Source organism: Seriola dumerili, unplaced genomic scaffold (genome assembly GCF_002260705.1).
Source record: "Seriola dumerili isolate Sdu_G_001 unplaced genomic scaffold, Sdu_1.0 BDQW01000226.1, whole genome shotgun sequence".
Classification (NCBI taxonomy): domain Eukaryota; kingdom Metazoa; phylum Chordata; class Actinopteri; order Carangiformes; family Carangidae; genus Seriola; species Seriola dumerili.
In genome coordinates this window covers 4,061,432-4,074,068 of record NW_019174481.1, presented here as the reverse complement: position 1 = coordinate 4,074,068, position 12,637 = coordinate 4,061,432, and the positions used below count along the sequence as shown (strand labels likewise).

Genomic DNA, 12,637 nt, shown 5'->3' with positions numbered 1-12,637 from the left:
TATGCTCACTAACTCTTATTACTACTACTCATTACTCTAATTTTTCTTGCACCTTTTGGCGCAAACAAATGACCCCCTTCAACATTTTTTATTAGTAAAAGGATTTCATCATATTGCTACCCGACCTGAGCAGCGGTCTATCCAGCCACAGCAAGTGAAAACATCCGTGTTGAAGTCTGATCAGTTTTAAAAATCTTGTCTATTTAAGAATATTTTAATATTTGCCTGTTTGCCCATTTGCAGATCACACCACATAATGTATGCATTACCAATATTAACATCATCATACTCTAGCTTATTTTGATATTTGCACAATACTAATTACACAGACTGACTTTTAATTAATTAATAAACACTCTTGATGCAAATGTGAATATGTACAGCAACCGCAGTTTATTGGACTGAATGAATTTTGATTTGCCATCTAAAAACATTGGCAGCGAAGCAAAGAGTCAATATAACATCTCTCAATGGACAGTTAGTGAAAGGTTTACAAAATGGAGAGTCAGAAATAGACATCATCTGTCTACTTTTCTTCTGAGAATAAAACATCACTGATATCATCATCATCATAATCATCAACTTTTATCCTGTCACTGTGGTAGGTGGACATGCCAATATAATATTTTTACATACAAATACAAAAAAACGGGGGAAAGGGGGTTTGGTCTCTTTCTCTGTTTTAAATAAGCTCTAAAGAGTGCTGGGGAGCAGAGTGGTAGCAGGTCTCAATCATCTAAGAAGTCATCGTCAAGGTTAACGTCTGTGGTGTCGATGTCATCCAGCTCCATGTTGTCCAGGTCCACTTCCAGCTCGTCCAGAGACTATGTTAAGACACACACAAACGACAATTAATACTGTCCTAAGAGTCCCAATTATTCAGTTTTATGTCAAAAATTTCGAATTGTCTGTCAAAAATCATGATTGAAAAAAATGTGAAGTCACCCAAACAACTGAAGTTGAACACATTTAAAACATTCATATCCAAAATCACATTTAAAGTACGAAACGAGACATTTAAAAAAAAAAAAAAAAAGAGAAATCTGAGATTACAAGGCTGACTGTTGATTTATTCATTAATAACAGAGAAATAAAAACTATAATCATTAGATAAGAACCTACCTTATCTTTTTGTGAAAACTCAGGGATTTCCTCCTCCTCCTCCTTTTCGTCCACTGCTGTAGGAGCAGCAGGTTCAGGTTGTGAAGGCATCACAGGTGGTTCTGCTGCTGCTGCAACAGGAGCTGCAGCCACTGAGGTGGACTCCTCAGCATCCTGTGTCTGTGGGACAGAATCAGTCAGATAATGAAAGTTTGAATTTCTTCCTATAAATTTTATTGAACCCTTTGTAAAATTATACTTTGTAACTGATTATGGCATGTCGCGAGAGTGTGCAATGCTTGTGAGACACCACTGGCTGCAAATGATATGTAATCAGGATACTGTTAGTTAAAAGTCAGCAGAAGATGTTGGATACTGTAGACAAACCTTTGAAACAGGGGGAATGAAGGTTCCATTGGGCTCGTATCCTTGAGCCTCCTCAAGAATATTCCTGTCTTCATTGGGCTGAAAAACATTTGAGTTTGTTAAAATATGGGAGAGAGGACTAAGAAACAACTATAGAAATAATGTTTGCACACAGCATGGTATTTGTCACTTTTGAAGTCATACAACTCACAGTGACAAGAGGATAATCTTTAGCAGGCCTGGAGTTGCCCAAGCAGGTCTCTCTCAGATAATATTCAGCTGCAAAGGCTTCTTTCAGCCCAGGGAACAGATTCTCATACTCTGTAGGGTCTGCTAACGATTCAGCCGCCTGCAATCAAGATTTAGTACAATGTGTCATGGTCAAGAACGATCTGCAGATATCCAAAAGTCATGCCGACAATTCTTTGCTGTAGCAATATTGTTTCTAATGAACTATCTCAACAACAGAACTGACCTTCTGGTTGACCTTAGCCAGGTTCTCCCTCCACAATTTGACCACACGAGACACCTGGCTGGGAAGGTAGGTGCGAGCCAGGAAGGCAGCTTCAGGTAGTCGGTTGGTCCTGATCAGAAGCTCCAAACACTGATCCAGTCTGCGGAGAGACGACAATATGGAGAACAGTTAACAGCCACCATACTGATCGTGATTGAGACATATCTTTTTCCTAATTTGTCCACCAATGTCGTCAAGTCTCACACATTTAATACTCACTTCCCCTGCAGGAAGTACGTCATGAAGGCCACATTGTTCTTTCCGTCCCTCTCTGCCCCCTCAGCCAGCTTGCCCACCATAGTGGCGTTACCGGAGGCTGTGGCAAGAAGGAGCAGGCCACCATAATCCTGGGCATGGTGCAGGCACTCCTGGGCCAGGCCAAACTGGCACTTGCTGATAGCCAGCTCAGCTAGCTGCTTCCACTTCTGTTCCGACTTCAGGAGAAAGAATAAATATTAGAAATGTAGAAGTGACAACAATGGACAAACCCTTTGAGAGCCTTTCTGAATTGTCTGCCTTTGCTTTTAGATGGTAAAAAGATGTGCTAATACACTCTTACCTCTGCCTCCACAGCCAGCTGATAGGCGATCTTCAACTCTCCCAGCTGCAAGGCCAGCTCAAACCTGTGCTCTGGGTCAGTGGACACTGCCAGTGCCTGCTGCTTGAAACCCTGAAAATGAAGAAGAATATCATAATTATCGTTACCCATTATCAATTACAATATCATCTAATATCACTGATGGCGTTGCCACGTCAGCTCATTATAAAATTCTAATGATGATTTTGGTTACAAAAAGTACCGCATGTGTATCTTTTTGTTTTTTCAAGTTAAATTAAACTGTCAGATTGCAGTTATATGAAAAAGAAAAGCAACTTCTACTATTGCCTAACCTGTTTCTCCAGGAAATGGGCCACCCTGGTGCGTTGCTCTTTAGGAATTGTGGGCAGCACCTTGTCAGCCATTCCAAAATCCCTCCTCATTACAGCAGTCTGGTACTCCAGGACGGAAACCAGCAGCGAGTAACTGACAATGTTGAGCTCCTTGTCTCCCAGGTAGAGACGGTCGTCTTTGGGTATGTAACCCAACAGGTACATGGTCCTGCAGGGAGAGAAGGCAGCAGGTGTTAAAGATGCAGTATCCTTGACAACAATAAAGACAACCTTTAGAGGTTAGTGGGCATTTGTCAGACTTTGCATCAAACTGTCTTAAGTTTAAATTCTGTATTCTTACCTGTCCAGATGAGCAATAGTGACGATCTCTCCTCCCACATAGTAGTTTAGTCTGTTCACAGAGCTGGTGTAGATGAAGCAGTCTCCTACCCAGAGTCCAGTCTTCACAATCTCCTGGATCTCTCCCTGGACCTGGACAGAGACAAAGGAAAGGTTAAGTATTTAAAGTAAAGAACCCCCCCCCCCCTTCTTCCTAAACATAAAGCACCAAATTGAAGCTATACTAGACCAACAAGTATTTTTTTAGCACCGAGAGTAATAAAAAAAAAAACACACACTACTAACAAGGGATGTGTATACATCCACATCCTCACACCCACCTCGAAGGCATCTTCAATACCATCCTCTGTCACTCCTTCATTGTTCTCTTGGGAGGCTGCTACTTTATCTGCCAGGTAACGCAGAATGAAGAAGGACTCCTCTGTAGCAATGCAGACCAGCTCACCAGAGTCTGACCAGAAGATCTGGGCAAATGATGAACAAGAAGAAGAAATGCATGTGTGAAGATTTTGAGAATTTGACAAAGAAAGTAAGTAACTAGCCAGTAAACCTAACAAATGGTTCATACACAGTGCTATTAAGGAGCAGGTCAAAGAAGCAAAACAAAAATTGTCAAGTGATTGTTTAGCTACCTGGTTACAAAAAATTTAATGTAGAGACCTGGAAATGAAAAGTAAGCCTGTGTCTTACATGTTTGGGCTGGATCTCAATGCGGCGGATCAGCTCTGTGTTCTCCCAGTCATAAAATGCCAGGCCATTTACTGATCTCACCCCAAGCAAGAAGCCTCCATAAATCCCTGCAATAAAAACAGGAATATATCCGGTGAAAAACTATCCTCTTCAAAAACCATAATCCCACTATACATCAGTGTTCACATTACCTTCAGCTCCAAAGTCAGGCTTAAAAGATTTCTTTTCTTTGAAATTTTTGAAGATTTTGACGATACTGTTGCTTTCTCTGATGGCATACCTGTAATTTAAACAAAAAAGTGTCAACATTAGCTTTCAATTCACTGGTACAGTGGTAAGGAGTAGGGACGTATCTCTATCCCTCTACCTTCATTAAAATCACTCTTTTCAAACAACATACTTACTCAGAGGAATCATGTGCCCAGACAAACTCCTGCGCTGAACCAAAGCTCTTGTTCCTCAAAGCCATGGCAGTGTAGATGATATACTCTCCATCTCCGCACACTACGACGAACCTGGTGCACATAAAAGTGACACACATGAGTGACAGAGCTCCTCAGATCATATTGTATATTCAGCACTACTCTGGCTACTGATGACAAATATTATGGTGCTTGTGTCTGCTTGTTTCTGAAAAGAATTTTTTTTAAAAAGTCAGGGGGCCTGGAATAAGTCTGTGTACCTTCCATTAGGGTTGTGCTGGATGGTTTGGGGGTAAATCTCACAGCTGCCCATGTCTTTGACAGCCAGTGGAAGCCGTTCTCCATCCTTGATTTCAGCATCACCCATGGCCTTCAAGTTGGCCTGCTGTATTTCACTGTGTTTGGCCCAGATGATTTTGCCATTAGTGTCCATAGACATGGCTGGCTCCTCACGACCCACCTACACAGCAGAGAGAGAAAGAGCAATGAGATAAGAGAAAGAAAACACATTTGTTTCTTGTTCCCCCCATTGTACCTCAATTACTAAATGTATTTTTCCTCTGTATTTAGCATTTTGTATGTGAAAATAAAGAAATTCAGCCAAAAGTTTAACTAATGTTGGTGTTCTTTAATCATGACTAGACACTTTTCATAGTGAGAGTTATTTACAATCAAAAGGATTTTTGAAGAAATAAATCTGTAACTCTTCCGCTCACCTTTATAATGATGCTGCCTTCGTCGTAGCCCAGTGCCACATTGTTGGAGCCCCTGAGGCCACACACACACCACACTCTCTCCATGCCGTAGTTCAGTGTACTCTCCAGACGGTAAGTGCTTGAGTGCCAGATACGCACCGTACCTACAGAGTAAGGAAGTAACGTTACATAAAACAAATATCATCGAGGGCATTAGAGAGATGTAGTGTGGTGATGTCGATGTGTGTGCAGAGCGGGAACAAGTGGGATGCCTCCTCACCATCCTCTGATCCAGTGATGATGATGGGCAGCTCTGGGTGGAAGCTGACACAGGAGACATTCTGGGCATGGCCCTCCAGAGTCTGAACACAGGTCTTGTTCTACAACACAGAGGAAGACAGCTGAAACATTCAGAAGCTGTAGCAAATTAATGAGGAACACATACACTCTCCCTATAAGTAGCAGCTCCTAGTACGCTAAAATCTTTTTATTAAACATTAAGTAACAAAAGACTATCTTTCAGCAGGAAATTAGCCTATGCTATGCTTAAGTGCATATTAGTTCCACGTTAAGTGTTCTATAGCTTACTCTAACCTTTCCATGAAAGAAGTGAATGAAAAGCATCAGTATCACAAGATTTTCTAACCTGGTAGTCCCAGATCTTGACTTGGCGGTCATCAGCCCCTGAGATGAGATAGGGCTTGTCTCCTCCACTGTAGTAGTCAATACAATTGACTCCTTTCTCGTGGCCCTCCAAAGTGAAATTGGGAGACGAAGAGCCTAGCTGCCAAACCTGAAATAAGCCATTGGACATAACGCTGAATGTACTTCAAAAGACCTTTTATTATATATGTGTAAGTAAAAAATTAGCTTACTCTATAGTTTCTGAAGGAGTTAAAGTACTAGACTAGGGTCTGGGTGTGAATACTTGTCCAATGAAAACATAAAATTAGCTGCAGCAGAATTAAAAACAGAAAGCAGTTCCTACCTTAATCGTCCTGTCCAGGGAGGCACTGGCAAACTGATTGTTATCCTTGGGGTTGATGACAATCTGCATGACATAGTGAGTGTGACCCTCAAACACCTGGCTGCACGACCATTTCTTCTCCCAGTCCCATAGCTTGATCAACATATCATCTGTAAAGACACAGAAAGGTATTCGTGTATTAGTGAATGACTATAAATGCACTGTACTTGACAATATTGGTATAAAGTAACACTGGAGGAAAGTTCAGTACACCTCCAATTATGACATCATAAATTTTCTAGCGTACCACTGCTGGTGAGGATGTAGGGCTGGGTTGGGTGCACAGCGATGCAACGGATGTAGTCAGAGTGGGCCTCAAACATGTGGACCCGCTCCAAGGTGTTGTAGTTGAACACACGGATCTGCATGTCATCCTGTGCAGAAAGAGAAAAAAGTTTAAATATTACTGCATTAAATGAACTAACACAAAAGTATAAAAAAAAGAGTCTTTATAAATAAATGGTTGGTATATGCTATTCTAGTCTAACACAGTAAGAAAAAAAACACATAGAAAGATAAGCAGACAGCTGAAGATATTACTGCACAAACAACTGCCCATACAACACTTAAACCACACCAAATCAAACAAATTCAAACTCATGCTCTCTTTAAACTACTAGCTTGCTAGCTATTGGTGCTATAGTTGACTACTGTCAGTGTCATAAACACACAATTAATGGACGTAACTCACCGCTCCTGTGATGACCCAGTTCTTCCTTGCCACAAACTTAGAAGCTCTGACAGGGAGGTCGCACACTTCAAAAGTCTTAACAAGCGTCTGGAAAAAAGAACATTACCGACTGGGTAAGGGTTTCACACATTATCTCTTCCTTAATGTTTGTCAAGTCCATCTTTGACTATACAGTCATACAGACATTCAACCAAGGATCTTTTGCTATCAGTCTTTCCATATTACCCTGTATAAGTATCATGATCATACCTGTGTTTCGTGGTTCCACACACAGACGCTGCCGTTGTACAGGCTGGCCAGCATCCATGGCTCCGTTGGGTGAAGGTCCACACTCTTTACTCTGTCTGACCTGGCTGTCAGCCTCCGCTTAATGTCCAGCCTCAGAGGCTGTAAAGACAGAGGACGTCAGTGTCTTTTCCGTCAATGTTCAAACGTTTATTGTTAGTGGCTAATGATTTGGTAAAAAAAACAAACACAAAACATAAAGACCCAGGATAGAAGGACTGGCAGTACAGCCATGGTCACCGCTAGCATTCCAATATTGAGCCTAATATACTTTTCTGTATTTCCAAAAATCCTTTAATATCACATCCTGCAATAATTCATTCAACAACTTAATGAAAACAAATGCCGGGACATAAATAGCTCGCAAAACACAAATGTTATAAATGTTAATAGCCGTTAGCTACAAGCTAACTCAAGCTAGTTAGCCGCTAAGCTATTTACGAGAATGCATTATTATTTGACACTGTTTCACAGTTCTTTTTAGAATAAACGAGGGGAATAAGATCACATGTTCAGAAACAAAACATACTGTTAAAGTACTTTGAATGTCTCTTACCATGTTTTATCCCCGTGTTGTAGCAATAAGATGATAAATATGTTGCAGTCGGGGTCCAAATGCTGCGATTTCAGTGAAAGGGTACTAGACACTGACGTGGAACTTCCTGAAACCCAATCTCGCGTGAGTTGCGCTCTGGAAGTGGTGACGTGACATGAAAGTCGATCAGCTCATAGATGGAAATGTAGATGGCCTAAACTTCATTCTGCTTTTTATCTATAGTATTCAAAAGACAGGCTTTTTTGGCATGGGCGCTGATTTACAAACACAAATTCACACTGGTTTAACAGCTGTATTATACTTGTGAGTCAGTTATTAAATAAAGAAGCACTACTATATGACTACTCAGATAGTTGCACACTTTTTGCATTTCTCTGTTACTCAGAGACTATTTGGATTAAACCAACCAATCTTTTTTATTTTAAACTTACATCTGTTTGCTGATTACACATACCATTTAAATATAATTACATATATAAATTCAAAACAACATGGTTTCAATCTCAGCAGCAACATGTTATTGGAATAATTTTGTCAGTAATAAGGAAAATGTCTTTACCACAAGAATTCCTTCTTACAAATACACACGCATGTACACACACACACACACTCACACAGTGTATGTGTGTGTTTACCCTCACTGGTCACTGCTGTGTTGAGAGGGTGCCATTTAAATAGATGAGCAGTAGACCCTAAGAGGCCACATCACCAGTTTGAAGGATTTAATCACAGTTTCCTGTAAGAGAGACAGATGTGGACATCTGCCGGCTCGTTGGTCTAGGGGTATGATTCTCGCTTAGGGTGCGAGAGGTCCCGGGTTCTAATCCCGGTCGAGCCCTGCTTTTAACCCATGAGGATTACAGAAATCTAAGCAAGTACTGTGCAGTTAATTCGGGAGAGAAATGGAAAACAAAATGCTGCAGTCTATGGGTTTAAAATTCAACAAAATGTGTTCATCCTGTTAGTATAAATGAACACAGACAGAAAACATGACAGTGATGATGAGCAGAATTTAAAAAAAACCCAGGGAGTGGAAAAGAGAGTATGACTAATCCAAGTATACAAAGGATGCTAAGAAAGAGATGAGAGTTTTTCTATTTACCTGCCTTTATGTCTGTTTCAAATGGATCTCATGAATGATCTGGTTTCGTCTGTACTGGACCACCATGAGACGATGTCCCATCAGTTTGTGCAGACAGCAAATAACTGACAAAAAATAAACAACTATAATTATCAAGTGAATGTGACTGATGTGTTGCATAAAGTCACAAGTTGCATATGTGGATGTCTCATCTGGCTCATCAGCAGTCCGATCTCACACTTACACCTACATGTCATAAACATTCTGATCAAATCTTACTATACTGATATTGCCCATATGTTCTGTAAGTAGCAGTACTGAGGTAGTTATTTTGTTGCAGCAGGGAATTCCTTTCTCTACTCTCTATTACTTTCTTGCTACTTTCTCTTACCTGTTGCTTTCTGGTTATAGTAATTATACTACTGATCACTTTGGAGTTGGTAAGGTCACCACCTCAAGTGTATTTGCATACTGTATTTCAGATTTTGGGAAAAGAGTGTAAATAGAGCTGAAAAGATTAATTAATCAGTCAATAACATTTTGTAAGTAATTTTTAACATACATACACATACAAAAGCCTGTCTCAAGAAAGTACAGTTAGGATGATACAACAGGCTGATATGCGTGATGCCATTGTTTTGTGAAAAGGTTTAATGTAACTGCATGAAATCCTTGAGTGTTTGACCATGTGTTTTGAATGTGATGCCAACTGCTTCTTGTGAAATGTTGGTTCTACACTGTAGATTCAATATTTGATACCTCTTAACCTCACCAATATTTATTTTTATCTCAATAATTACCAACAGAACATAAAAAATGTAAAAGAGGCTTAGGTAACTAATAAAGTTCTACTCCATATTTTATCCATATATTTATATTCCTGCACTAAAAAATGGGGTTGTTGGTACTTCATTTGTATCTTTGAGCTTCACTGTACAGAAAAATATCTGACAATAAAAACCCTTTGTTTCTTTGTGTTCAACTTAAATCTCAGTTTAACGTATGGACATATAAGAGCACGATTTTGGGGCATCACAGCTAGTTTGGAAGCCATTCATGGTCCAAGACAAATTTTACAAAAAGGAATGAGAAGCATGGAAGTCAACTGCAGTGTGTTTTGTTCAAAACACTAACACAATTATATCTAATGTGATGTCAGATTTTAATCCAGTATCTAGTGAGATTAACGGAGAGAGAATAGGAAACATGCAAAACATTTGTCCAGCACAATATAATACAATCAAAACTAATACCATAGAAATACATTTTCTGTAGCTACTTTGCTAACAAATCCAGGGACTAAGTGGGTGAAAAAGACAATTCAAAGGTAGTGTGCAGATTCTGTAAATGTGAAATACGTGAAGTTCATGCTGGTCTTGTTCAGCCTGCCAGCACTGATAAACACAAAAGAAATGCAGCACCGTTTCGTCAATGACGCCTACAGACATTGGATTCATGGTCTCAAAGCAAAACGAGACAAGACAGAGCAGTGAGCTGAAGGTAGTGACCTACATAGCCTGTCACGATCCATTAGTTCTGTTAACCATCTCAGTGAATTAATTGGATCTACTTGTGATAAAGATATCAAAATGCACTGGACCAAATGCACAGCGTTAATCAACCATACAATTGCTCCATGCACGTTCAGAGAATTACAGAGGGATATTGAACATGCCCAGTACTTCCTTTAGACTGACAGTAGCACTGATATTATATCTGTCAAGCAAATGTGTGTGGTAATCTGCTACTTCATAATGACACTGAACAAAACTGTGTTCATCTTTTTGGGATTGATTAGCTCGGACGGTTAAACAGCAGATGCTGTTGCACACATTGCTCTTCACCACTGTCAGTATGCAAAGATCTGCAGCCTCATCAATCCTGGTGAAATCTCTTTGATGCTTGTGCAGATACATAGTGGCTCTCCATCCATGACTGCTATTTGCATATACTCAATCATAGGAGATGAACTGAAGCTTCACTATCAGCTAACCAAAGACCACCAAAGATGTTATGTTATGAATCCTGCACCAGATGTACAGTGATCCTGTCAACAAACTGTACCCGCTGTTTATAATTCTATTTCTACAAGAATTCAACAGGCTCAACACGCTGTTCCAGTGGACCACAGTGTTATTACCTGTGGGTGCCATTAATTATGGGGTCACCTTCATGATGGCTCTGGAGGAGGCAAGAAGGGAGAGCCTGGCAGAGAATAACATGAAGAGCAGGTGCAGTGACTTGTTGATGTAAGTGCAACAGATACCGCCCACTAACATCCAGGTATGGAAATCTATGACTGAGATCCACTGCTCACATCAGTCTCAATGCTGAAGCTCAAACAAGGAGGACAGTTAGGCAGAGGTGATTTGGGTTGCCGTGCTCCATTACAAAGACAGCGATGGAGACCAGACCTTCAAAGAACTTGCCCTCTTTGCTCTGTTGTTGATTGCAATGCTTCTGAGCAATGCTGACATAGAACAAGTGTTCTCCCAGATGGGCCTGGTGCATCAGAGAGCTGAGAGACAGATGAAGACAGTGAAGATGAATTTTAATTCAGGTAAGTGCTGTTTCAGTGTCTTTATTATTAGTGATTAGTAAGAAAACAAGGCTAAATGTTATTGTTTAAGTTGACATCTACATTTACTCATTTGACGGTTTTATCCAAAGCAACTTCACAGTTTAGCAAGTTTAAGGTGAAGACATGTTTTAAGAATAGGATGAGGTTATGTTTAGGTTAAGGTTAGGGTAAGGGTTAAATTTAGGCAATAATAGTTGACGTTAAAGTAAGTCTCCAGGAAATGAATGTAGGTCAATCTTGTGTCATCTTAAATCATGGATACACAACCGTGTGTGTGTGTGTGTGTGTGTATGTGTGTGTGTGTTACAGAGGAACAGAGCTGATAATAAGACAAGGAGTAAGACAAGATCAAGCCAGGGGATGCTCCAGTGTTCCTCCAGACACGTGCACTTTGAGTGATGAAGACAGTGAAGATGGATTTTAATTAAGGTTTGTGCTGTTACTGTGCTTTTTTTCTTGCCAATTTATTTTATGCAACTTCTTGACTTTCATTTACATTAATTCATTTTTACATTTCTCATTTTTTTGTTGGCCAGTTGGCTTTGTTTCACTTTAGCATAATATAGAATACTTTGTATTTGCTGTCCATGTCCATTTTTGAGTAAGTATAAATGTTGGCAAAAACAGAAGAATAAGGAGGATGTATGGTGTATTATGAATACAGTTGTGTGTGTTAGCCATCACAGTCTAGTCTAATCTAAATTATTAATCCAACATTGTTATCTAAATTATTTCTAATCCTCCACCATTCCATTGCACCATGGTGTTACTGTATGATGACAATACTTTACATTTAGTACATTTAGCTCATGTTACTTTTGAGTAACATTTTGAATGCAAGACAATGTTTTGAGGTTTTTTTCATTTCATTTAATTTCATTATTACCACTTTTACGTAATACTTCCTCAGTCAGGGAGGGAAGAGGGGTGGAAATGATTCAGATAATGTACTTAACCATCTACTGACTATTTTCCTTACACACAGTGCATATAAAAAACAAACAAGCACTTTGGACATCATATTAGGCACATGTTATAGCTCTACTTAAGATCATGTCATTTTAAATCATCTAGTTTGTGTACTGAGTTTGTTTAGCAGGATGTGGAGTATGTTCAACAACACAGAAAGTTGCATACAACTTAGATTTGGGATAAACTCTAGAGTTTGACTATTCTCATGTAATATGAGTCCAGAGGCTTAGATCCATTAATGTTATTGTATTATTAGATCTCACCTCCAGGATACTAACATATTTTTCCAGCAGATGGCGATATAAGCATTGGTTTATAAAACTGACTTGGTAACAATAAGATTTGTGAAATGCAATATGTGACTTATTAAAAATGTGAATGCTATAACTCTTCTATAAGATAATTTGTCTTTTGTGCAGAGATAAG

The 12,637-nt window shown here is 39.6% G+C and overlaps 1 protein-coding gene and 1 non-coding gene across 2 annotated transcripts; one reads left to right on the top strand and one right to left on the bottom strand.

Moving 5' to 3' along the window:
* Positions 1 to 370: 370 nt before the first annotated feature.
* Positions 371 to 7,667, bottom strand: LOC111229005 (coatomer subunit beta'). The gene is made up of 22 exons (XM_022755153.1): positions 7,578 to 7,667; positions 6,986 to 7,123; positions 6,737 to 6,823; positions 6,293 to 6,419; positions 6,007 to 6,155; positions 5,665 to 5,811; positions 5,299 to 5,398; positions 5,040 to 5,182; positions 4,584 to 4,783; positions 4,306 to 4,416; positions 4,093 to 4,181; positions 3,902 to 4,008; positions 3,532 to 3,675; positions 3,213 to 3,343; positions 2,873 to 3,080; positions 2,541 to 2,651; positions 2,201 to 2,415; positions 1,943 to 2,081; positions 1,679 to 1,816; positions 1,489 to 1,566; positions 1,123 to 1,281; positions 371 to 824 (listed from the first exon to the last, which is right to left on the bottom strand). Exons 1-22 carry the CDS (start codon positions 7,578 to 7,580, stop codon positions 729 to 731), a joined length of 2,820 nt encoding a protein of 939 aa, XP_022610874.1. The 5' UTR covers positions 7,581 to 7,667; the 3' UTR covers positions 371 to 728.
* A 676-nt stretch (positions 7,668 to 8,343) lies between these two features.
* Positions 8,344 to 8,415, top strand: trnap-agg. The gene has a single exon. It is a non-coding gene; the product is annotated as a tRNA-Pro (tRNA).
* Positions 8,416 to 12,637: the final 4,222 nt, after the last annotated feature.

Bases quoted from the DNA above. Each gene is read 5' to 3' on its own strand.
- LOC111229005 (XM_022755153.1), bottom strand. The intron at 2,416-2,540 runs GTAAGAGTGTAT...TTTCTCCTGAAG, and splicing joins AGCTGGCTGTGGAGGCAGAG to TCGGAACAGAAGTGGAAGCA. The intron at 1,817-1,942 runs GTCAGTTCTGTT...TCTTGATTGCAG, and splicing joins TGGCTAAGGTCAACCAGAAG to GCGGCTGAATCGTTAGCAGA.